Here is a 26,417-nt window from a genome sequence, read left to right as displayed (position 1 = left end):
TAATATGATAAGTAGTAGCCCTGTTTTTAGGAGTGACCTCGTGGTCTGGGGATACAGAGACCCAGCCATGAGCTCACTATTTTTGCATGTAATTCAGTTAATTTGAGCGTTCTGGTCGAAGCCGGAGAGCAGTAACGTTTTTGTCGACCCGATGTAAGAAAGACCACCGAAAAGTACTGGCTTGGTAGAGACGGTGAAAAACATGCAAAGCTCTGTTTAGACGCTAGCCAGTCGTCTTAAGACTTAGTTTTGTTATCCGTCGATATGTATCTTCCGGGCGAATGTTACATGTATGTTTTTATGGCGCTCCTGGGTGTTATTCTTTTTTAACATCATGACCGGCAGAACCGTTAACGAGCACTCCGCGCCGAGCGGATGCTCACATTAACGCCCTTAATAGGCCTAAACCGCCGGGGTGGAAGGGTAGTTCGGAACGCGGAGGCCTTCCGAATTGCCGTGAATAGTTTTTTAACCTAGTTAAGACCGAAAATTCACGAACCAGGAAGGGTGGGGGGATCGGCCGTCCCCTCGTCCCCTGAGTGGTTGGTGACCAAAAACACTTAAAGATAGAAATAAAACCAAACAAAAAGTAGTATAGTACCCAAGAAAAACAAAAAACATAAAAAATAACCGAAAAAACCAAAAACAGTAAAAAAGTAAAAAAATCAGTAGAAATCATCCCCCCAGGCAAGATGTGATTCAACCCCCCCGTTTGTTGTTGATAGATATATTGTTGTTACAGGCATTTATATCAGTCAGGATTGTTACGATCAATTTTGAGGCCCGTTTGTGAGGCTTGTACTGTAGGGTTATTTGAGCATTTAAGCACGTTAATGATAAATTGCGCTCAATCCGGAAGGGTCAGCTGATTTGCGCTCAAAACGGAAGGGTCTTGGGTGAAGACCGATCCGGCAAGCAGTACAAGGAGCAACAAGAAGGGGCTCAACGACAACAACAATCGACTGTTGGGTATCGTTAACAAGTTTTGTATCCCTTTTGGTACAAAAAGTAAGATAGTAATCTGTGGGGGGCTCGACAGTGCTGCACTGTAGTGACCCTTCACCGAACTGCGAATATCCGAGTTAAGCACCTTAATTCGGATATTAAACAGACCCGGAGGGGTATAGTATTACTAATATTATTACTTATATAGCCTATATTAATAGTCTTATATCGATTTTCAGTCAAAAACAACGAAAACAGACCGGTTTTTAGGATCAAAATTGCGATATTTTGATCCCCCCACAAGTCGCGATTTTTGAGATATCGATATTTTTTGAAACGGAAAAAAGTGCTAAGTTAGTGTGTTACATCGTAACTGCACTACCATAATAGGTAGAACCGGTTAAATTAAGTTCGAAGGTGGTTGGAACTATTTTGGTACCGAAAACTGAAATTTCGTGATTTTAGAGAAATCGGAACACTAAAAATTTAGAAAATTTTTTGAAATTTTTGAGGTAGGACAGTAAAAATAGTTGTTCGGACAACGTCCACTAGTGAATCTACAAGTTTTAAAACCCGCTACCCGAAAGCCTTCCGGGTTGCAGAGAAATCGAACGTAACGTGTTTGATTTGGTGGATTCATCAATCCGGAGGGGTCCAGGTAGCATAGTTTTTCGCAAATTTTTTCTACAATAGCGTTTTAGATCGGGTCTTTTGCATTGAACTAGAAGAGTATAGGCCTTCTGAGCTCGGATCAATAATTTTTAGGTCGAAAGGACCAGATTTGCGGAAAAAGTTAGGCGGAACCTATAAGAGAGAAAATTTTTTGAGTTTGGAAAAAAGACGTTTTGGTTAATAACTTTGGAACTACTGAGCATATCGAGTTGATCTTGGTACCAATAGATCAGAAATTAGCTGAGCTTACTAATAGGATCAGAAATTTTTCGGAAAAACGAGCGTGAAAATATTTGAGATTGTTTTTAGCAAATTACACAAATCCGGAGGGGTACACCCTTCACGTTTTATAAATTTTTTTTTTGAAAAACCCTTATACCCCTACCAAAAGTTGATAGCGATTGAACTAAGTAACTTAGGACAGTTCTAGACAAAAAGGGAGGGCTGAAGGCACAAGACAACCATAATAGAGTCGAAATTAGGCAAGTGATAAGACCCTTCACCGTTAGTGTGAATTGTCAAATAAGTGCCTTAACTTCAATCCGGAGGGGTCTAGGAAAGGACCCTATACCCTTCCCAGTTAATTCAAACAGCATAAAAGCAACGCAGAACGTATCCGGAGGGGTATAAGCTGAAATTAAGAAAACTACAAAAAGCTACTTTGACAGAGCTAAGGGCTCCCAATCCGGAGGGGTCGAAATTTTTCAAAGTCAGAGGGGTCCGAATCCGGAGGGGTCTACTTTCCACAAAACCGGAGGGGTCCGAATCCGGAGGGGTCTTATAGTTGCTAATTCCGAGGGGTCCCAATCCGGAGGGGTCTATATTCTGACAGTCCGGAAGGGTCCTATTTGTGCCAATCCGGAGGGGTATCATTTTATTAAGGACTTAGGTAAACGAAAGAAAGACTAAAAAGCGAGAGGTATTAGGTTATTAATACACAGGCTAGGTATCAGTGACTGCACTGGTAACTTGCCTCTCAAAAAGAACCAGACTAATACAAAACAGGTCCGAACTCGGATATTCGCGACACTAAGTCTAAATTAAAAAGAGCGTGACTCATTGGTGTGGATTGAAACATAATACGTTTTTGGGAAAAGTGACTGCCCTGAGGATTTTAGTAGGTCTAGCTCGGGCAGTCCGAAGGCAGATAGGTAATACAGTACTCGGTGGGTGCAATAGACGCCCACTTGAGAAAATTACTGCCTTCAAAGTTTTGTCTGTTTGGTGCAGCACCAAGCAGGGAAAGCTTTTTCTTTAAAAGACAGGTTCGACTATTGTACTGCGACCGACTAAGAGTACAAGACACATACGTTTTTTTTAAATATACATTCATATTGTGTCAATATATATTTTTTGTTTTTGATTTTAAATCAACCTAAACTGTGCTTGATTGGGTAGTGACTACACTATCTTTTAAATTGACTGATAACATCATATTGTGCTAGTTTCCAGATCTTTGGACCGATAATCGGCTAGTGTGAATAAATTTTATACAAACTGTACTCTGACAACATACAGGGATTCGTGGTCACTATTTAATAGAATCTGGTGAAATTTATTGTGTTGTGTCACTATTATTGTTAATAAAACTATAAGGTCTCTAGCAATTGAGTCAAGAGAAGGCATAGGAAAGTGACAAATAAAGAATGAGTTTAGACAAGTCAAGGATACCAAAACGAGGTAATAGCTCTAGGAAATTCATACCTGAAAAGCAAAGAAAAACGATGACCGATCCTTTTGTGGATTGGATCAAGCGAACCCGGTCCGATAAAGAGGGGACGGTTTCAGGCAGAATGGTTGAAACGAGAAGTCAAAAGACCTCAGAAGAGCGAAGAGAACTGTTAGAAGTGGAGGCCAATACGGACCATACCATGAACGACAACCAGGGAGTAAATGGACTGGAAGGGAGAGGCAGAAGGCTGGCGAGTGAATCTACTCCGGTAGAACAAGGCCATGATTTTGCCACTTCCACCGGGACGTTGGATCGAGAGGAGATGTCGGAACTGTCCGACATCTCAACTGAAGTAACGGCAACTAGAAGATCTCCGACAGACAACACTATGATGGCAAGCGGAACTGGAAAACAAACAACCTCATCATCGTTCTCAGAAAGAATGAAGAACACCTTCGGAAACATCTTTCCATTCAGCATGGGAGGAGGAGCAGGAAACGATGGGGAGTCCCAGGAGGAAGAGGATGAAGAGGAGCAAGGGGACTTTGGATCTCAAGTCAGTCTCAATAGTTCGATCCAGGAGAGTGAGGCACACGTCGGAAGAGAGACTGGAACCATGGATAAATTTGTTGTAGTGACAACGATAAGCAAAGAGGAAAACACACCGGGCCAGTCCAAGGACTTCGCGATTAGGACAAGTTCGGAGCCACAACCTGAAGAGAGTAGAACCAGAGGGCTTGGCAACGCGTTAGCGGATCCTGAAATAGATAATGATAAAACGTCAAGACAGAGAGTCAAGGCCCGGATCTCTACCAGCACGAAGCTACCTGGGACCGACAGAGTTACACCACCACTAGTGACGCCACTCATGGATAACGGGGCAGCACTAGAGGAAGCCTTAAACAACATAGTGGGCAGTTTAGGAGAACAAAATGAACAGATGTCGATAAGGATGAGTGAACTGGAAAGAGCAGTTCACATTGAAAGAGAAAGTCTGCGGGAAGAAATAAACCGCAACAGACAAGAAGTTGGCAGAAGCGAAAAACGCTTGAAAGAAAGAACGGACGAACATATGACGAGGAACTTGTCGCGAATGACAAGAGAGGCGGAACAGAGGGAGTTACGCTTAAGAGCCGACATGGAGAAGTTAAGAATTCAGCAAGAGCAGTCTCTTGGGTCTCTTGACACAAAGATAGACGCGATGATGGAGAGGCGAACGCAGGCTATCATGGATAGGTTGGACGGGCTACTAAGCAGCAAGAGTGGACCAAAAGAAGGAGAGCCGAACTCGGGAGGTCCCAGCAGGGAACCGAGGGTGAACTTCAATGAACATCAAAGGAGGAAGACAAATGGATCCACTAGAGGCAGGGGCAGTTCATCAGGCTATGCCACAAGGGGTAATACAGCATGGGGCCCGAACAGTAGAGCAAGTTCAACGGGGAACAGACAAACCTCGAACGAACGACCAACGCAAAGCACACATGCGACCGGGAGAAGCGATTCTGGCAACATGGGGCATACAAGCCCGAGGAGGAGTCACATGGGCCAAACGGGAAACGCTCATGGTGATTCGGATTGCAGGGATGCACCGCACACAGAGCCTTCGACAAGGTGTGAGGACACTCAGGCGGGACACTCAAGGGATGCTACGGCAATGGCCACAGCATTTGAACCCCTGAACAGGTCTTTGGAGACATTCCTGACGCGGTTATCTAGAACCAATGAACGCAGTGAAAAGTCCAGAAGAGTCTTTAAGAAGCCAAGATGCTACATGGACGAATCTGATGGCTGTATTGATACCTGGATAGAGGTAATGAAGCTGCATTTCGAGGAAGAGGACTTGTCGGAGAGACAGGAATGCAGCGCGCTCACCAGCAACTTAGAAGGGACAGCCCTGAACTGTGTCATGGCTAAGAAACAGTATCAACGTGACACTGCTGAGAAAATCTTCGAAATCTTGTTAAACCGTTTCGGATCAGGGGTGCAGGGGCACCAGGCGATGATGCGCTTCGAGAAACGGAGGCAACGAGAAGATGAAACAATAGACAAGTTTCTCGATGATTTGGAAATGCTGAGAAGACGCAGCCAACCGGATGAGTCAAACCGAAGGATGAACCTGGCCGTAGCCTCAAAATTCATCGATAGTGTGAAAAATGATGAACTTCGTACGATGCTAGCAACGCATTACACACCACTATCAACTAATGCGCCAACACCGGAGGAGTTGAGGCTCAAATCAAAAGAGTATCTTTTGTTGAAACCTCCTTCGAGATCTGGATATTACAAGAACAATTATGGCAATTTTAACAACGGACCAGCTAACCAAGGGAACAATTGGTACAAACCGAGGGATGATATGGACAAGAGACGTTCTTGTGCTAATTGCAGTTCAACGGACCATCATGTGTCAGCATGCCCAGCTTACAAACAAGGCATGAAAGCAATAGGCTTTAGCCTCGAGGACGAAGATGCGTCAGAGTTGGATCATGAGGATTTCATGAGAGGAGTAATTGCGAAATTTGGCCCGAGGTGTTTCTTTTGTAACTTGGAAGGTCATTTTAAATCAGATTGTCCGCAATTCTGGGATGCAGTGGCAGACATCAAGCATCCAAGGCATGAAGAAGCTTTGTCAGGAGTGAAAGCAAGCAAGGCTCGACTTTTGAGCGAAGCAGAGGCACGCAGGAAGGACAAACCTCAAGAGCTGGCGGCAAAGAAAATGCAAGCAGTAACAGAAGAAGCACGTGAACCGGAACCAGCAACTGCGGCCGATGACTTCAAGATCGATTATAAGGCAGCCGCAAAGGATGCTCTAAATAGAGTACAGCAGGAATTGGTGACGAAAGAGATCGAACAAAAAGTGAAACTTGAACTGGAAAATGAAAAGCTTCAGGAGCAACTGAATACCTTCGAGGCAACGGAGTTCGAAGAGACGAAAACACCAAGCAGTTTAGATATGAAACTTAAAGTGATCTCCGGTAAGAGGTTCGGCATGGCGCCGCAGGGAAAGAAGATACAGTCGATAATCTCAGTGGCTGGACACCAGGTAATAAGAAATTTGAGTGAACCATCAGAGTTCACTTTAATGCATTTGGACACATATGCAGATTATCTGAGGCAGGTGGAGCCACGCACTGAGTCGAGAGCTGTGCGAGCACTACTAACGACGGGTGGCCCTCGCATGAAGAAACTTCATGGACGCTACTTGGAGGTCTATGGGCCGTATCAAATAATGCTGAACGTGGATGGAATCAGCATCTACACCAGGACTTACATAACAACAGATGATGACCAAATGGGGCAGATCTATTTGGGTGAAGAGGAACTCAAAGTCCGCAGGATAGGCCATGACGCCATGATGGAACAAGACGCGATACATATTGGATATGAAGCAGATGTGACAGCACACCTGCTTGACACCAACGGAACAAAAATCGGAGTCACAGGGCTTCTGGACACAGGCGCGGTGGTGAGTGTGATGCCGATAAAAACCTGGGAGAGAATGGGCTTCACGCGGGAAGATCTGATTCCTACGAATCTCCGACTAGCCGCTGCAAATCGAGGAGCTATCTACGTAGCCGGAAGAACACCGGTGACGGTCCTTCACATGGGAGGACGGAACCTTTGGATGAGCTTCCTGGTGGTAGAGAATCTGGACGACGCCGACCAATTCATCTTGGGCAGAGATTTTGTCAGGAACTTTGACGTGATGATTGACTTGAACAACGGTCTTATACGGATTAGAAACCCGGACCGAAAGTATGTTAAGAGACCAATTAATAGGATAATAACAGACGAGAATAAGGTACCAGTTTTTTTGGATAGAAAAGTAAAATTACAACCAGGACAAGCTGTAGTAGCGATTTTTAGAATGAGAAATTTAAATTCGTTATGTGATAGTAAACAGGTTTGCTTAGTACCGAATCCAAATAGTCAGAGTTCGGTGATTTTAGGCCGGAGCTTCTCGGTAACGCGAAACGGACTGTGTGTCAGTGTGTTGTTGAACACACTGGACACCACGGTTTCAATCCAGCGTGGAAAGAAGCTTGGTTACGCATTGCCGATGAGGACCGACTATGAAGAGACACAAAACTTGAAGAAATATAGTGTGAAAGACTGTCCTTATCATGCCAATAAAGATAAAATTTTAAAGAGGATTGATGAATTAAAATCTATTCGTAAATTGTTTTCAATGAAATCCGAAACGGACGACGGCTTATCAAGCTGCTCGAATTTTCCGGAACGCCCCTCGTCATATGAACTAGATTCTGACAAACCGGTTTTGCCAGAAATAGAACATTTAAAAGGAAAAATAGGTGAGGGAGATTTTGAAAAATTGCGGGACCTCCTAGATCGGAACGCCGAAGTATTTTCAAAACATAAGGCGGACATCGGTTGCTGTAATTTCGTCGAACACGAAATCGAACTAGAAGAGGGCGCCGTTCCCCATAGGGAAGGCGCAAGGCGAATGACGCCACATAAATCGGAAGCGTGCCGAGCGGAAATAGAAATGTTGCTTGAATACGACATGATAGAACCCTCGAAATCACCATGGGCTTGCGGAGTAGTAATGGCGAAAAAGAAAGGGGGGCAGCTTAGATTTTGTTGCGACTTTCGTTACTTGAACGCGGTAACGATTAAAGATGCGTACCCGATACCGCGAATAGACGAGAGCCTATCCAAACTTGGTGATGCAAAGTTCTTCACCACATTGGACTTGGGTTCTGCCTTCTGGCAGGTTCCTCTGCGAAAGAAGGACAGGGAGAAAACCGGATTCGCGTGCGAATTGGGGTTGTACCAGTGGAAGAGGATGCCCTTCGGCTTGTGCAATGCAACAGCAACTTTTCAAAGGCTGATGGCTCAGGCTTTGACAGGAGTGACCAAAAAGTACGGGAATCTCTTGATGTGCTACGTGGATGACGTAGTCATAGCGACACCAACCCTGGAGGATCACATTGATCGACTCGATGAGGTCTTCGGATGTATGAAAAGAGCAGGCTTGAAATGCAAACCATCGAAATGTGAAATCCTTAGGGATTCGATCAAGTACCTGGGAAGAATGGTGGACAGGCATGGTGTGAGGCCAGATCCAGAAGCAGTAGAGGCTGTGCTGACATGGAAAGCTCCTAGAACGGACACACAGCTCATGAGCTTCCTAGGGTTTGCCAATTACTACCGAGAATTCATAAAAGGATACGCGGACAAGGTGTACCCGATGCAGAAGCTGATGCGCAACAAAGGGAAAAGGTTCGAATGGAACGATGAGGCACAAGTTGCTTTCGAGAATATAAAGCGGGAATTGTGCGAAGCGCCAGTGCTGGGCATGCCTACAGAAAAGGGCATGTATGTTCTTGACACAGACGCATCGGTGGTGGCCATCTCAGGAATATTGCATCAAGAGCAAGAATGGAACGGAAGAACAGTTCTCCGTCCCATTGCATACGGCAGCAAAGTATTGAGTGACACAGAGATGAAATATGGCGCACCAAAAGCAGAAATGTTTGCAGTAGTTACCTTCGTGGAGAAGTACCGTGCATACTTGGGGAGCGCTCCCTTCAAGTTACGCGTGGACAACAGAGCGTTATCCTGGTTGAAGACCTACTCGATGGATCAGAGTTATATTGGTAGATGGATAGTAAGACTGGATGGCTACCATATGATAATCGAACACAGGATGCGTGATAAACATCAGAATGCTGACAGTCTCAGCAAGAAAACTGAGTTCTATGAAAGATTGGAGCAGAAGCAGGCCAATCAGGCGGAAGTAAAGGAGGGATTCTCGTTTCTGGACAAAGAAACTTATGAAGCGCTTCCCTTAACGAGATGGTTGGATAAGTCTGGACATCCAATTCCGGGGCATCCTGAGTTACCTGTAGAGAAAGCAGCCGAGATAAAGATCCTGTCAAGGGAGGACCCGGTCCCCTTGGATTTGTTGCTGCGCTCGAACCTGGTCCAGCAAGAACTCTCTCGCATGAATATAAACAGCCTCTCATTATTGGATAAAACGGTGCAAGTCACACCACAAGTGATGCGGATACTGGGTGGATTGTTAGAAAGAGAAGTGACCAGAGATGACCCCGAGTGGACAGCAGCAGTGGCATCGCTAACAGTCAGTGAGAAAGTGAAGATCATGCCGTCCAGACAACAGCACGAAGAGAACAATAGGGATTGTAGGACAATAGTTCAGCAACTAGTATCCTCAATACCCCAGGAGATTTTAACCAGTACTTCTTACGGACAGAAAGGACAGGAGAGCGGCAAGCAAAAGAAAACTGTCACCTTTGTAGACCGGGAAAAAGAGGGTGAAGAGGTAGAACAAAATCTGCTGCAAGACTATTTGTCCGGGGAGAAGGATGAGGAGAAAAACCAGCGATCACAAGATCAACACCCGGGACAAGGAAATTTGTCCGGGGAGTCCGAGATAGACGAGAAAATTCCTGATGAGAAACAGGACCTAGAGAACAAAGTTTTGTCCGGGGAGTTCAGATGGATGCGAAGGAAATACGGACATGATCTGGAGGAGCGTGCAGTCTCCAGCACAACACTTTCGACGGATGATAAGTCAGAAAGCTCGAGAATGAACACCTATTCAGACAGGGATTCGACCTCGGGATCAGAACTGTCAGAACTGGCGATACACACGCTACTAGTGGAAACTCGGGCGAGAAACCTGGACAGAGAGGTGTACCAGGATCGTGACAGTGATCGCTACCTAATACCAAGCGAAAGAGTCTTTGACAACGCAGCGGATGACTTAGAAACGATAGCGGTATCGAAACGTTCGATAAGCCTGTTGCCGCAGAAAGAGGTAGTCAGGACTGATCTTCAGCCGTTTCAACAAGAAACACAACCGTTGGCGAAGATTTGGTGCGTTAAGATGGAAGAAGACACACATCAGCCCAACGAGCTGAACAGTCAGATGAGAGTCATGAAGACGTACTTGAAGGCGAGATACAGACTCTCGGACCTTCTAAGGGCGCAGAGAAATGATCGCATGACAAGCAACCTAAAAAGGTGGATAGAAAACGGTGCACCTGACAAAGGTGACCTGGAAGAAGACAGCTATAGGATCCTGAGACAATACTTCATGCAGAAGGAGGGGAGATTATATCTGAACAAGGACGGGATCGTGGCTTGCAGGAGAAGAGAAGAAGACAAGGTCTTATACAAATATAACGCGATAGTGTTGCCGCAACTCTATCAGACAGAACTATTATTCAGGTCGCATGATCAGATGGGCCATCAAGGGATCGACAAAGTGTATCAGAGGATCCTGAAGCGCTTTGAGTGGCCTGGGATGAAAAAGGCATGCGAGAAATGGGTGACAGCATGTCTGTCATGCCAACAGGTCAAGGATTCTAGGAAGTTGCGATTTCCTTTACAATCAATTGAGTCGTCTGAATTCAACGAGGTGGTGCAGATAGATCACCAGAAGATATGCATGACAGACAGCGGTTACAACCAAGTCTTGGTCATGATAGATCACTTCACGAAGTATGCAGAGGCCGTGCCCTGCATAACTGCCTCGGCGGAAGAGACATGCGACCACCTGATCAATACGTGGATAGCAAGACACGGATGTCCAATGACGTTTCAATCGGACAATGGAACGGCTTTCGTAGGCGAGCTTACGAAAGAGCTTATGAGACGGTCACAAGTCGCTCAGGCTCACTCCACGACATACCACCCTCAGACGAATGGCTTAGTGGAAAGACAGAATAGGACGTTAGTGTCGATGCTGAGGGTATATTGTTCCAGGTACATGACCGATTGGGACAGATACCTTCCACAGGTGATGGGAGCTTATAATAGCACGCAACACTCCACCACTGGGGTCAGTCCACACATGATGCTGACGGGACACGAGAAGTCTTTACCCTTGACATTCTTCTACCCAGAATATGAGGGGAAGAAAACATCTCCACAGGTTTACGTGAGGGATGTGATCAGACGTCAACAGGAGTTGAACGATCTGTGTAGACGAAATACTCAGCAAGCACAGGCAAGGCAGAGGAAAAGATTCGACAAGAAAGCAGCTGGTGCAAAAGCCTACTCGGTGGGAGACTACGTATGGGTATTTCAGAACGTTATACCACCGAAAGGAACAAAGAAGCTTCTAAAAAAGTGGAGGGGACCCTTCATGATTACGGAGGTGCACCAGGAGGGACGTTTTTATAGACTGAGTACTGGCCGAGCCGCCCACTACGAGAACATCAAGCCACACAATCCATCGACAGAAGACTGGTGTATACCTGCAGACATGGAAGAGGGGGATTATCTAATGATGGACCCTGCTTGTGAGATCAATGAAAAAGGCACCAGGGAGAAGAACGATGGAAACGAAGTCGTAGAGGAAGGCACGGATACACCATTGGACCAGGATCCCAACGAACAGATCGAAGCAGACGATGAAACCTTGCCCTACGCAGAGGAAGATTGGCAGGATTCCGAACAGACAGAGATTCCCAAGAACATGGAACCAGATCTTCCGTTCACGATGCAGACTCGTCAGAAAGACGGGATGAGACCAAGAAAGAAATACAATCCTTACGGTGACGACTTTGTAGTGGATAGGATAGATCTAAAGAAAATAGTGGAGGAAGTAGTGGGTTTAGAGGAAATAACCGTGTCACAAGACATTGACATAGTCGATGATCACAACGATGAGTGGGTTGACGACTGGTCGAAACCCGAGGTGGAGTTCGACGATGAGCAACAGCAGTCAAATGAACAAGACCTGACGAACCTGCGTGTCTTAGAGTGGCTGAACGAAATGACATCAGACCCTGAAAAGACCAGCGTTACGATTCAAGACGTAGATCGCGAAAGCGCGAAATACATTAAGACCGAACGAGATGATCCTTCCTGGGCTGCCCAGGAAGGACAACTTCTCATTCCAGCTTCTAATCTTGATTTAATACCCGGTATGCGATCGACGGGGACGCCGATGGATGTTTTTGTCCGGGGAGTGGGGGTAGGACTTACCCACACTGAAAACTTGATAATAAAAAAATTGAGAATAGCAAGAGAAACAGGAAACTTAGAAACAGGAAACTTAGAAGCAGAAACAGGCGAAGAACCTAAGAAACCTGACATAGGCAGGGTAGTTGAGTCATATTTTAACTTACCAAATGAATATTCAAGTAACATAGTACTAACAGATAGTGATTTCATACTCACAAACAGAACATGTGCGATAGCAATCACCGCAGACATGAGTTTTAGGACGGCGCTAGCGGCAGATTTTAAGAGAGAATACAAAAACGTGGAATTCCTTTGGAAGCAAAGACCAGGGATAGGGGGCGTAGCAGCCTTACCCCCGGCGGTGTCGCAGATACCGGGAAAGTACTTATGCTTCTTGGTAACGAGGGCGACAGAGAAGCAGCACGTGGACCCAGAAAACCTAGTCTTGTCTTTGACGAGGCTGAGGGACTTCCTTGTGGAAATGGACGTGAAGGAGCTTTCGCTTCCAGTGTACGATCCAAATAGAGGAAGACTGCATCCTCGGGAATTGTACGCGCTTGTACACGTGATATTCTCTGATACGAACATACACGTGTATCTACATAAGAAATATTACTTAAGTATAGGCTGAGTGATGAGCGATAGGGTGTTAGGCCAAAGACCAAGTTGCATGTAATATGTGATATGTGTGTTATGTTATGTTATGTTATGTTATGTGTTAGGTTATTAAGATCATGGGTAAGTAAGCGTTAGTGACCATGAACAACTAAATGACGATTTTGGGAATAGATCCAAAGTTTGGATTGTCCAATCTTAGGTCGAATTCCAAAATTTTAGAAACCAATTGATTTTAATAAATTTTAGGATAAATATCTTTTTATCTGAACTGTCTTTAAGCAAGTTTTAACGATATATATTAAGCTGAAACTGACAGGTGTGACAGTCGTGATTCCTTTTCTAGATCCTGATTGATCATTTAATTGCTCACTTGAGTCAAAACTTGAAATCGAAATCAAATCAAACTTGGAAAGAACAGTATGGACAATTTCAACCTGGATGAATTGATGGACCTGGCAGAGGCATATGTAGGACCGATGGTAGATGCGATCTATCGTCGGCTGATCGAACGAGACTTCGCTCTGGAGGACCCAGAGGTGGTCATGTTGCTGACCGCCCTGATTAACATCTTGGGGCACGACAACCGTGGGGACCGCCCCACGGAAGTCCTGTTGATGGCAGCATATGGAGAAAGAGGAGTACTAGACCGCCTGAACATGAGAGTGATGAGGTGGAGAAACGGGGCTCTCTCAGGGAGTGACTTGGCGAATGAGCCTGGGTTGGGAAGTTCTAGGACTTACCAACCAGGTGAGATGCCAATGCCCTCCAAGCCCAAACCTGGGCTGACGAGAATGCATCGGGAGATGAACAGCGAGGCGACCTCGTCTGGTTCACCACTGAGAGCAGCTGTGCCACCAAAAGGGGCGAAAGTAACACAGAAGGTTCAGACGAACCAAACCATACAAGATCTGGACGAGATGAACGATCAGTTGAGAAGTACGAAGAAGGAGTTAGACGATATGACGAAGACCATGCTGGCGATGGAGGAAGACCGGGACATGTGGAGAAAGTTGTTTGAAGACTGCAACAAAAAGCAGGGTCAAGAGATCGAACGCTTAAGGCAGGAATACAAAGAGCGATCGGAGCAGGTGGCGTTGACGACGTCCATTGAGAAAGTGATACCTGCAAGGGATATTCCTCGTGGGCAGTCCCCGATGGAGCTCTTGACACCTCGAGAAATGAGTCAAACAACGGAAACACGGCTTCCAGCAGAGACGAACCGAGTAACAATCCCGGATCCTAGTGACACCTTGGGTGATCCCGTCGTAGAACAGACAGTGAGAAAACTGATAGAGACAGCTGGACGATTGGTCGCTAACAAGAATGCACCAGGTTCCGGGGTGACTGCACCCTATGGAACGATTGACGATACGGGCAGAGTACAACTCTCCCAGACAGTAATCAGACAAGGGATGAGTAACGTGACACCACTCATGGGGAACTCGAGAATCCCAGAGAGGAAAGTAAGGAAGATGCCAGCGACGAAAGTGTCTCGTGTAATAGACGTGCAGAAGAATAATCAATTGAAGTATAATTTCACGGGAGTTCCGGAGACAGATCCGAGAGCCTGCTTCAATCGAGCTACCTGGAGCCCGGCTGTGAACCTGCAGCAACCACCACTCGGGACATCTCACCTGATATTGGGAGACAGCTTAGTCAGAGTGCTGTCGAATTTGAGGACCTCATGGGTCACCACGGTGATGGCCTTTGGAGGCGCGACGATTGCCCAATTATATCGCATGATGGAGCTGATGAATCCAGGGAAGATACCCAATGTGATGATCTTAGTTGGGACGAATGACATCTCCAGAGGATCAGATGAGCAGGAAGCACTGTGGGAAGCAATGATGGTGTGTTTGTTTACTACTCTCTGGCAGAAGTTCAGTTGCGCGGTACTGACCGTTTGCACGGTGCCAATGAACGCAAGAAGCCTGACAGCATCAGGAAGAAGGCACAACGAGGGAGTCATGAGATGGAACAACATCTTGAGAAACCTAGCAAATCGAAATGCCGGAAGAATGATCCTCATGGACATTGAACATGAATTGAGAGCCATGAATCAAGCCAGACTGACCACAGATGGCATCCACTTCGACAGTGTCGAAGGACAAGCTTGGTTGAATCGAGTCTTCCAAGAACGGTTGGATGAGCTGGAAGCAGAACTCTTTGACACAGGAGTACTGAAGGAAGAGGGAACGGTGAGTGATACGGTGATCACCACCTTTGTACCTCCTAACCTGGAAACATGCTTGGGTACGGTCCCAGCCGTCACAAATTACCGGCAACAAAGCTCCGGTGAACCAGGTCGAAGAACAGACGTACAAGATCGGTTGGGAGAAGCACAGATGAGGAGGACAATTCATCCTAGGAAAAGGATAGGACCTGTCAACCAACCAATCGAGGAAGTAGCAGGCACATCCAGATCGGACACTAGATCGGAGACGACGAGTACCAGTCGAGAGGAGAGACCGAGCAGAGGCTCATTGATGTGGTCGCGATTCATACCGTCTCCTTGGCATATATACAAAGAAGAACTAATGAAGCTGGACCTACAGAGAGTGAGCTTCATCGAAGATGCAAGGAGGATGCTGAATGGAGCGACGCTATCCGTCAGCAGATTGTACTCGATAACCGGCGTAGACTGGTTGATAGCCGCTAGCATAAATTTCAGCTCCACGACGGCCTTGAGATTTGCCGACTTGGAGGGACTGCCCTCCAACAACACAATAGGACCTGTGAATGCAAGACCGTTGCAAGATGTGAGATTGAACCATGATGAGAGGAATCGTGAAGAAAGGCCAGGAAGATTCCTGACGGCGAGAGCGCCGATTGGACAACACGTGAAGATATTTAGGCAATTGACGACACCACCTGGTCATGTGAAGGAGAGAGTGTACCCAAAACTAGTGAACCAAGATGGTGATGCCCAGAGATATGGCGGATTGACAGCGATAAAGAAAGATGAGACCATCTTCGCCGCCTACGACAAAGCAGAGATGAGGAAGGCCAAAATCATGGTAGTAGCGAATTCAGAGTTCGTGTACACCTCTAAGTCTTTGTTTTGGCCGGACGTCATAATGCTGGCCGCAGTTGACCTAGACCTATTGCAATCAGTGTCATTGGCTATAGGGGTACAAAGGCAGACAGAAATGAACCCGATGACAATTGTGTTTGCTGGCATCAATGACCATCTACACAGTAGAGGTTTTCTGAGCAGGCTCAGAGATCCTGCAACAGCAGAAAACGCAGTATGGCCAGCGATAAAAGACATCCTGGAGTCAATGGGTGAAGTGGTAGACGCGACAAAGGAGGGATCATTCAATAAAGTGACGTTGAGAGTAGTATTTGCGTTGTCTCCGGGATATGCATATCTCCCGGATGGACTGAAATTTGTGTATGCAATGGTAGCCTTACTTTCGGAGGGAAAATATGATGTGATCATATCAGCCCCGAATCGCATGATAGAAATGGAGAACCTGAGGCCACTTAAGGCTGAAATGCCTGCAGTATGGTCAGATATCTCAAACGCGATGAGAGGGTTCAAGGACCACGCGCTACACATGTTGGTGTTGGACGAAGTGCTGGGGTTGGAACTGTCCAACTTCAGTCGGCAACTCAAACTGAAACCAGGAATAGATGACGACCATCGAGTGATCACGGCGATGTCCAACGACTTGTGGTTCCGAGCAATGGAAGTGGCGAGTGAAGACACGAGAAGAAAGAATTCACTGGAGACGAGAGCTCATCTGGAAGCGATGGTGCTGAGAACCAAGCCGGAAGCAAACCAGTGGCTACACCTGAATCCGAGAGTAGCGGCATTGGGTGCAGATGCTTTTCAGCAAGGCCCAGTAATGATCACTAAGATACACGCCTACTTGTTGAAGGAGGTGAACCTGGCGGAAAATGCCGGAGAAAAGACAGCTGAGTTCGTGAACAGAATGTGTCAGATTACTCTGGAAACCTTCTGGACCCAGGAAGTGAAAGGACAGGAGGGATTTGAAAGGACAGACAGCATGCTAGAAGGGTTGGGAGCCGGATGGACCGCGTCCTTCTTGGCAAAAGTCTACCCGAAAGTCTCGCACTACTTGATAAAGGAATTCCTCCAAGCGGTAGTGAAAGTATCGATAGTGGAATTAATAGCCCTGTTCGTGACATTTGGAGCGGAGAATTTCGTGAAAGGACCGGTGATACTGCTTACGGATGGAATACAGAACCTGCGACTAGATGGACTTCTGACATTGATCGCAATAACCCACGGAAACTTGGGAGGACTGATGAAACTGGCACGTTGTCCAGAGCAGATGAAAGAGAGAGTGAGGAATCTGGATATGAAGAAATCCACAGACTCGTGGAACAAAATAAAAGACCTGAGACACACTCTTATCCAGTATCTCTTGCAGCAAAATCGCTTTGGAACCGGAGAAGACGAGACAATTGAAAGAGAGGAAGATGTTAGACGACATGTTGGAGGCATGCCGCTGTTAACAGATTTGAGCTTAGCTATGAGAATCGATCCCTTGGCGCTGATCAGAGGAGTCACGGAGTTCGTGACAGTGATCTATGGACCAGCAGTCACCTTTGCGTTCCCTGACGTTAAAGTGGAAGCATATAGGAGGTCGGTGTTGCACCTGAACCTCATATCGGCAGTGGACGGTAGTACACTGAACTGGTGTGAGCAGCACGCATTGCGAGAGCTCATGAGTGAAGATCTGTTATTTGCGAAAATATCGGAGCCAGAGATGACAGTCATCAATTTTGACGATCACTTCTGTGACCGCATGGGAGAAGTAGAAAGAGGGCACATCGAGGTGTTTCCAAAGCTTTGGAATCTGAGGCCCTATGACAAAACGAATGGTGAAATGACCAGAGTGCCTCGTCTCACAGCAGCGTATCACAAGGTGAGAGAAGAGACGAAGGACTGGGGCGATTACAAGAAGCTACCCGAAGCAATCCCTGAATTCCCTCTGATAAGAAGGATGTTGCTCGGAGCAGTCTCCGTAGTACAAACTCCTAGGTTGAGAGCATTCGAAACCAATGAAAGGAGAGTAGGGAATTTCTCGGCGACGATGGATCCATACTTCGTGGGGAGAAATGCCGCCGTGTTACAGTACACACGATTTGCGTACACGGATCAAGCGACGAGAAGGCGAATAAGCAACGCTGCTACTCCCAAGCCTGAAGGATTTGATGAGGAATGGAGGGGACTAGGCTTAGCTCCAATCAGGATGAGATGCAGGACTGAATTGCCTGAAGCCTCAGTAATCCTGACCAGTGTGAGAAAAGAGATGAAAGCTGCGGGAGTATTGCAGACGAGAATTTTTGTAGCACCCTTCGGCTGCGAAGAAATCAAAGTGGTCCATGGAGAAGAGGAAGATAAATCAGCCGGTACATTGCTCATACCGAGATTCCAGGAAGAAGCTGACAATGACAAACAAGGACCATCGAACTCGAATAGGGACAAGTCAGAAGGAGATGACGGACAGGGTGGAAACCGTCAGACTGAAGAACCCATGCAACAAGATCAAGCTGGTGGGGAGGACGACAGGGCATCGACAGGAGGAACATCCAGCCTGGATTTCAATATCTTCAGTGATCTTGAGAATAATGCAGACACGTTGGAAACGACTGAGCCAGCGGATGAAGGCATCTCGACACTGGAACCTCCGTCAGCCTTTGAGGAGATGAAACGAAATTTGCCGGAGAGCAGCTCTCCTGGCAATACAAGAAATAACGATCAGAGAATCCTCATGGAATCACCTCGGAGGAGAAGAATAGAGGCCTCAGCCAGAGTACCTTTCTTGGGAACGCTGCCCGAAGAAGAATGGGAAGTACATCACCGAGACCACGAGAGTAGGACGGGATGTAAGCTGGACAGAGTGGCGTTCATGGAAGAAGTCTGGACTGTGATTCAGAGCTATGGGACCCAGTCCATTCTCAAAACAGGTCTCAATCAACCCTTGATGAGAGAAGTACTTGACAAGCTTGATGAGTGTGAAGGGAGACTGAGTGAGTTATTGATCGACTCAGCCACTGATGAGAGTGAAGCGAATTCTCCCATCAAGATGACACCACAGGACAATGAAGGAGAGGTGGTGTACCTGTCAAGGACCAGGAGAGGAACGATGCGATCAAAAATGGTGATTGATAAAATCAATGCGATGAAAATGAAGTTAGGCAGCAGAGTGATGCCGAGGAGAATTGGAAAGACGAAAGTGGATTCAGAAATATCGATGAAAGTTGGTAACTCAGCGAAAAGGAAGCGAGTCGAAGAAGTTATGGATTTGGGGCAAGGTGATTATCAATTGTCCGGCACAGATAGAATATTAACTGATATAGCGATGGTGCCACCCATTCTCATGGCAGGGATAAAGTCAACCGGTTATAAATCCAAAAGGAGTGACCGCACTCTGACTGGAGCAACTTTAGAAATGGAAATACTCAGTCAATGTGGAGAGAGTAAAATGAGGGACTTCAAACCATCTCCCATGAATCATGGAAAAGGAAGTGTTGCAGGACAACTGACACCAGTGGAATACAACCGACTAACAGTGTCGGAGACAGTGTCGATAGATGAACCCACCGGTGGATACATGGAGATGTTGGAATACCGGAACTCGGCTAGAGGGTATGTAATGGCCCTGGAAGACGAAAAAGCCATGGAGGGTTATCTGGAAGTGATGTTACAAGGCACCACCCTCAAGCAGAAGGCGTATGGAACTTTGGCGTCGTCTGACGTAGAGGCGGAGACGATCGAGCAGTTAGTGAGCCTTCCATGGAAAGCAGTAGTATTGAGGTATTTCGAAGAAGAAATGAGGACTACGCCAAGAATACATGCTCTCGTGGCAGTACCTTACGTAAGGACAGAATTACAACTCAGGCTCGCCTGGTGCATGATGGGACTGACTCGCGAAGAATATGATTCAGAAGAAAGGAAGAGATCAAAGGAGGAAAAAGTTTTCCTTATGACGAATCTGAGGGATCTGATAGTCCAGGAGGGAGCAGCAGTAGCGTGTGCAAAGCGGAGAGACGCTCTCTGTTTCATTCGATTCCTGATAGAGCAGATTTCAGTACCTGCATTAAACACTTGTGTTAAAATGTTAAGGGAAGGCGATGAGCGAACGAAAGCCATGTTCTTACTAGCAATGCTGGATATGCAGCAAAGTAAACCGATGAGGGTGAACATGAAAGAACCTGAAGAATTGGAACCCATGAAAAAGATAGACGAGATCAGGAGATTCTCAAACAAGGAGTTGAGGCTCACTAAAGAATCTATGGGAGCATTGCCGAAATCCAGTGAATACTGTGGATCGATCAAGAAGAATCCATATAGCTATGTGTCCGGGATCATAGGGATAGCGTACAATCCTTTCCTGAGTGAAGACATACGTGATTGCTTCTTTGATTATGAGCAGGCGGTGTTACTAAGGTTCTGGACGTCCAGAATTGTAACGATCAAGAGCGTTAACAATCCACAGGCCAAATTGGGACTGGTCTTGGAAGAAGAGGTGACTGCACCTTCAGTACCAAAATCCGACAAGAGAGTGGAATTTGGGTTGGGATTCTCAGATGAATTACTGAGAACGAGCTTGATGGCAGTGTGGGAATTGATGAAGCCATCATGGTGTCCTAGTCCCAACGCTGACTCAATATTACGGGCGACACAAGACATACAGAGGGAACTGAATGCGGACTGTAACCTGCGTGACCTCAACATCATATATAATGTGATGATAACAGCCTCTAAGAGCAAAGGAGAAGATAAAGTGGAGTTGCCTGGCTGGGGACCAGAAGACTGGGTCAAACCTGGTAGCTGTCTGGCGGAAGTCTGTGGACTAGAGGGTCACGTTTGTGGAAGTCTAGACTGTGTGAAAACCCTGGAGAAACAACACAAGCAGTTGACAGTATTGTTTGGAAATGTAGTGATGAAAGCAAGAACGGAAACGGAACTGATAGCAGATTGCCATGGAGGAACCGATGTGAATCTAGTGACAGCACTAGGATTCTACAGCATGTTTGGTTCTTTAGAGTCACTATTGAATCTAGAACAGAAACATGAGATGGTCACAGCCATCAGCGTAGAAGTATTCCCAGGAGTTCTGCAGACTGAGCAGAAGTATATAGGAAAATGGAGGGAAGCAATCGAAACAGAGATGAACATCAGACACAGCGAAACTTATTGTAGACCATCAGAAGCACGATATTTGGTGGGTTCAACGTTGGCTCCAATGTGCAAGAGCAGATACCCTGTACATTTTGTGGCTGTGGACGTGAAGAGTACAAGAACGATCGTGGATCAAGCTTTCTCAGTGCCAAAGTGCGTGAGATTGGCGAGAATGTCTGAAAAGTCTTACGAGTCACTATGTAAGATGTTCTCAGCAGTTCCAGAGAGAACCAAAGAGGAGTTGGAGTCAATACTAGGAAAGAAGTTCATGGGATATGTGAGCGGGAACTTCAGTGACTTTGAAAAACAGAAACAGAGAGGATCAACTGTCACAGATTACAATGCAGTAGATGAGAATGATGAAATCCACCGAGTGATGATGGAAGTGGAACCATTGCTGGAAGCTTCAGGAAAACGCAATTGGAGGAGCATCATGTTGACACATGACGAGTTTCCTTGCCACTGCTTGCTGCAGACCTGGTGGTATCCCAAGCGTAGTAATTTGGTGTTGATCTGGGACTCTGGAGAGCTGCTCTCCATGGGTTTACCAGATTCATCACAGCCCATAACAATAGTGATAGTGGGAGTTATGATGGCGATACGATGGCTGGAAGCTCATGTGAGAGAAAATAATAGACAGGAGGCACCGACGAGAGAACAATTGCAGAAATTAGATTGTCTAAAAGATTTAGATCTTTTTGAGACAATGTGCAAAGTTCTAAACATTCCGATGGAAGTGAAGAAGATATGGGCAAGAAAACGATTGATGCCATGGTTCAGAGCTAACTTGACTGCCTGGTTGTACGAGTATGCGAAAAAGCATATGTCGAAACATGGCAGAGTGTACAGTGAATATCAGCTGGACATTGGGACAGGAGCTTTCAAGCGAGCTTTCGTGACCCATCGGAATGCAGTGACCACCGCTGTGAAAAGAATTTCCAGGACGAGCGAGCGTAGTGGAAATGAGAAGGCAGAGATGCTGAAAGAAGATTTGGAGAGAAACGTGACGTTGTGTCTCCACAACAGCTTCTGTAGAAACAGAGAATCAAACGTGGATCCCCTACCTTGCTGTAAACAGAGGGTGGAAGAGCAGAAGTGTTGGAGGACGGCTTCCAACAGCGTCAGGATAGTCAATGACGTGCTACAAGACACGGAAACCGAGAGTGCGGAGTCAGCGTCACAGGAGGAGGAAATGGAGCATTGACGAATGGTCGAGAAAACAAGAGGCGGCAAGAAAGAAAATTAGAAGAATTTAGAAGTTTTAGAACTTCTAAATGACGAAAAAAAAAGAAGAGAACAAAGGGATGATGAAGAAAAGTTAAAACTCAGAATTGTTTTATGTGTGTGAAAAACTCAAGTGAGAAACCAAGCAACCAAGTTGTAATTGAAAACTGAAACATTTAGTTGAGTTTTGAAATTGTTGCATTTATAAATTTGCATTTTGGTTTTAGTTGATGTGGCTTTAGAGACACTCACTTATTATTTATATAGAAAGGCTTGAGGGAAGAGTATATTTAAATATTCCAGCCTGCATGATTGTTTTTAATCACTTAGGAAGACTGATCACTTTGTGGTGACATGAGAAACTTGAGTAACTTCTTGGGGAGGGAGGTTGTTGCATTGTTCTTTCTAACCACAAGGTCTCTTGGTTTTAATATTCAGGACAATAAACAAGCAAGATTTCCGAAGGGAAGGAGCATAGTAGGATAATTTTAGCTTGTTGGTTGGCAGGACTGTCCTGCAAGCCAACACCTTTTAAATATAGGAGAAAAAGTTTCAATCGGGACATTGACACTGGAAGTCAGAAAATATGTTTTATCTTAAGTCATATCCTCAATGTGCAGATTAATGAAAGAATTTGAAGGCTATAGTGATGTAGTATGATGCCATTTATATTCTGCAGTGAGTCGATGTGACGTAGATAAAAGTAATTTCGTGCATTTTGTAAATTCTGTTCGATGACACTGTAACCATTTAGAACATTGCGCGATTCAATGAGGACATTGACCGGACTGTCCGGGGAGTATGTGACATTCGACCAGAATGGCCAAAATGCAATTTATGCAGGATTCGAATTTTGAGCAGTAAGCCTTCCGAGTTGATGATTTCGAAGGATTAGCGACGTTATTGGAACGTTTAGCCAAACGGTGAGGGCTAGAATATTCTAGTATTTTAAATTTTCAAAAATTCGAATGATGACGTCACATTTCTGAGAAATGCTGAAACGGCCATTTTAACAAAAAGCGAGTGAAAAACAGAACAACTTTATCTGTGATTGCGAACAGAACGAAAATCGAGATTAAAGAAAAACAACAACGAACTACAATAGCAGAGAACGTTCCAAGTTGCAACTATTGTGCTGCTACAATAGTTGCAAGGCCGTTGCCAACAACGGTGAAGGGTGAGAATCAGCCTTCCGGATTGGTGTGAAATTGAACTTGAGGAGCTTGATTCACTGGATTCAAGAATCCGGAAGGGTTTCGGGACTGGAACTTTTAGCCTTTTATATAAACTTTTAGCTTCTTGTCATGTCCTGAATTGAATTTAATTAACAACTGGATTCGTTTTGATAAGGATGAGAAGCTAGGGGTGGGGGAAAGGGTTGATCCATCTTCGATGGAGATGATGATTTTTATCTACTGAACAAAAACAATAGTAATATGATAAGTAGTAGCCCTGTTTTTAGGAGTGACCTCGTGGTCTGGGGATACAGAGACCCAGCCATGAGCTCACTATTTTTGCATGTAATTCAGTTAATTTGAGCGTTCTGGTCGAAGCCGGAGAGCAGTAACGTTTTTGTCGACCCGATGTAAGAAAGACCACCGAAAAGTACTGGCTTGGTAGAGACGGTGAAAAACATGCAAAGCTCTGTTTAGACGCTAGCCAGTCGTCTTAAGACTTAGTTTTGTTATCCGTCGATATGTATCTTCCGGGCGAATGTTACAAGTCTTAGTGGTTCCGGTATTTTGCCATCTCCAATGAGGTTTATCAGCTTAGTAAGCGATTTCAGAAAATGAAGTCCTGCACTGCCTTTCGGCTTACTAACAAGATCTTTAAAAATTTGAGGAACTATTTTATCAGAACCTGCTGCTGATCCGTTCGGAAAGGACATTATCGCTTTGTATAGGTCGAAATCGGTTACGAAAAAACTATCCAACTTTGCTGGATTTGGAGCTGCAAATTTGGCTCGCTGAGGGTGCTTCGACAACAATTTTTGATAGTTATCAGTTGAAAAAGGAGCAATTTTGTCATCCGAAGCAGCAAGCCTTAATCCTCCCTTTTACATTTCCTTCATCAAGCTTACTACTTATTAACTTTATTCTCTGCTCGAGGTCACTCAGAGGCGGGCTTGAAACTTGAGGATGGGGTTTTGGAAGTGACACGTCATTTGCTCGAATTTTTTTATTTATCAAAGAGCTCATGCTTGTGGTCTGTTTGCGTCCACTTCTTTTCGGTTGTTCCAAAAAAGCAAGAACGACGTTAAAAAAAATTAGCCATTTTGCAACATCTTCTACATTGTAGACGATAACATTTATTTTGTCCGACAGACTTTCCGCCAAGGGAACACGCGAGTCTTTTGGTACTCTCTTGAGTACTCGGACGTTTGAGATTGCTGTATTAACATAATTGTCTAGCTTTAAATCATTACTTATTGTTGCTTTATTAACAGATTTTACATCAACGCATAAAGGACACTGAAACCATTGGGTTTTCTTAGAGTCGCTAAGAGAAATATTTACACAACTGATATGATACCAACTAGAACAACAATCACATCTAATTGACCTAAACACGCAATACTTATCCACTTGTGCACGCACCGTCGCATGACGGAAGGGCCCAATTTAATTGACCCTTCAAAAACATCAATATTTCAACGCATTTTTTTCCAGGTCGAAATGGAGGCCTTACTATTCATGCGGTTTGTCACCTATTTAAGCATAGTAGGCCTGGGAGTGAATGCTTATGTAAAAAGATCAGCAAACGATACTACAATTACATCAACTTCAACCACAACCAGACCCTTCATTAATCGGTTTGATCCAATGAACATGAATTACAACGCGCCAATAGATATGACCTGGGTTGAATTAGGGTATGATCCTAACTTTAATGGCCAACAAACAGTACCTGCGACGCTTGATGGTAATTAGGCTTTACTATTGCCTTTAAAGTTGAAGTAACGGAGAATCGAAAACTAAATGGGAAATTAAATGAAGTTGAATTGTAATGAAATAAGTTGAAGTTAATGTGTATATTGATAATTTATTCTTATTGTTAATAGGAGTTTTGGATTGCAATAGTAAATTTATGTTCATGTAATAATTTAATAGTTTAGCATTTAAAAAAACCTGGTTTGCGTGTTTAGGTCTTCCTGGAGCCAGGCAGAATAATAAGCTGTTCTTCAACCAGTTAGAATATTTCAGTTTTTCAAAATCTTTGAAGTATTTTGTTTTGAAGTCAATACTTATCAAACTCGAATTTAGACTATTATTAATCCCGTGTAATTGATAATTAATTGCTTTATCTAGGGCGGAGAAGGCACTTGATCTGGTTCCGCTGTCTATTTCTAATGCGCTATTCAACAAAATAAGAACTTCGGCGGTAGCGGACGAAGACTTTCTGTTGATGTCAAACCTGATTATGGCATCGTTGTCGGTGGGTGTTGCTTCAGATTTGGGTTAAAACATTGAACCTTTCTATGAATCCTCATCATTATGAAACGTCTAATTGTTCAAATAAGTGTAGGAATAAATAATTAGAGCATAAAAATATTAAACCATTAGAAAACATCAAAGTTTGACGCGTTTCGATTTTATTATCATCATCAGAACTGAAAATCAAAAAACGGAACTGATTATAAATACAGACACTAAACAATGACAGAAACAACCATTGCCTTTGCCTTTTTATTTTTTTTGGCTTATTTCTGTTCGTTATTATAATCTGGTACTAGTCAGAAATACAATTCAGGATGCCTTCATATCATCCATGTCCATTGCACAACAAGATAGGGCAGTGCAGAGCAGAATGGCGGGAGTCATGGGTCTGAATCACTTGATACAACGACGTCTGGCTCAACAACCTCCTAGCACGGTGAGTTTTCCGGTCAATCAATTCAAATAGTGTGAACAGCGGAATTGAAGACTGTGGTACAAAATTACATCATTTCCCTTGAAAAGGCAAGTTGTAACAACTGGGCGCTGGACATCTTTTCTGCTCTTTTTAGCGAAGGCAGGGATGTACCAAGAGTTAAAGTAATTAATAACTCTTGCTTGCGATTAGCTAGGATTTTTCCTGTCAAACTTTGCTCGCATAGTTCATTCACTCGTGAGAACTTTGCCCATTTTAACTTGTATAATTATTGAATCTCAGCTCAAATAGTTG

At 44.9% G+C, this 26,417-nt stretch overlaps 1 protein-coding gene across 1 annotated transcript in view; it reads left to right on the top strand.

Annotated features, from left to right (window-relative positions):
- The window catches only part of LOC134844878 (uncharacterized), a 527,221-nt gene that overhangs the window by 471,688 nt on the left and 29,116 nt on the right, over window positions 1–26,417 (top strand). Inside the window, exons 2-5 of the mRNA XM_063861698.1 lie at window positions 24,921–25,175; window positions 25,399–25,441; window positions 25,562–25,688; window positions 26,004–26,126. Of these exons, the coding sequence (XP_063717768.1) occupies window positions 24,929–25,175; window positions 25,399–25,441; window positions 25,562–25,688; window positions 26,004–26,126 (540 nt within the window). The 5' untranslated portion in view covers window positions 24,921–24,928. The remainder of the gene's footprint in view (window positions 1–24,920; window positions 25,176–25,398; window positions 25,442–25,561; window positions 25,689–26,003; window positions 26,127–26,417) is intronic.

This window comes from Symsagittifera roscoffensis, chromosome 4 (assembly GCF_963678635.1).
Source record: "Symsagittifera roscoffensis chromosome 4, txSymRosc1.1, whole genome shotgun sequence".
Lineage (NCBI taxonomy): Eukaryota > Metazoa > Xenacoelomorpha > Acoela > Convolutidae > Symsagittifera > Symsagittifera roscoffensis.
This window is presented reverse-complemented; position numbering and strand designations above follow the sequence as displayed.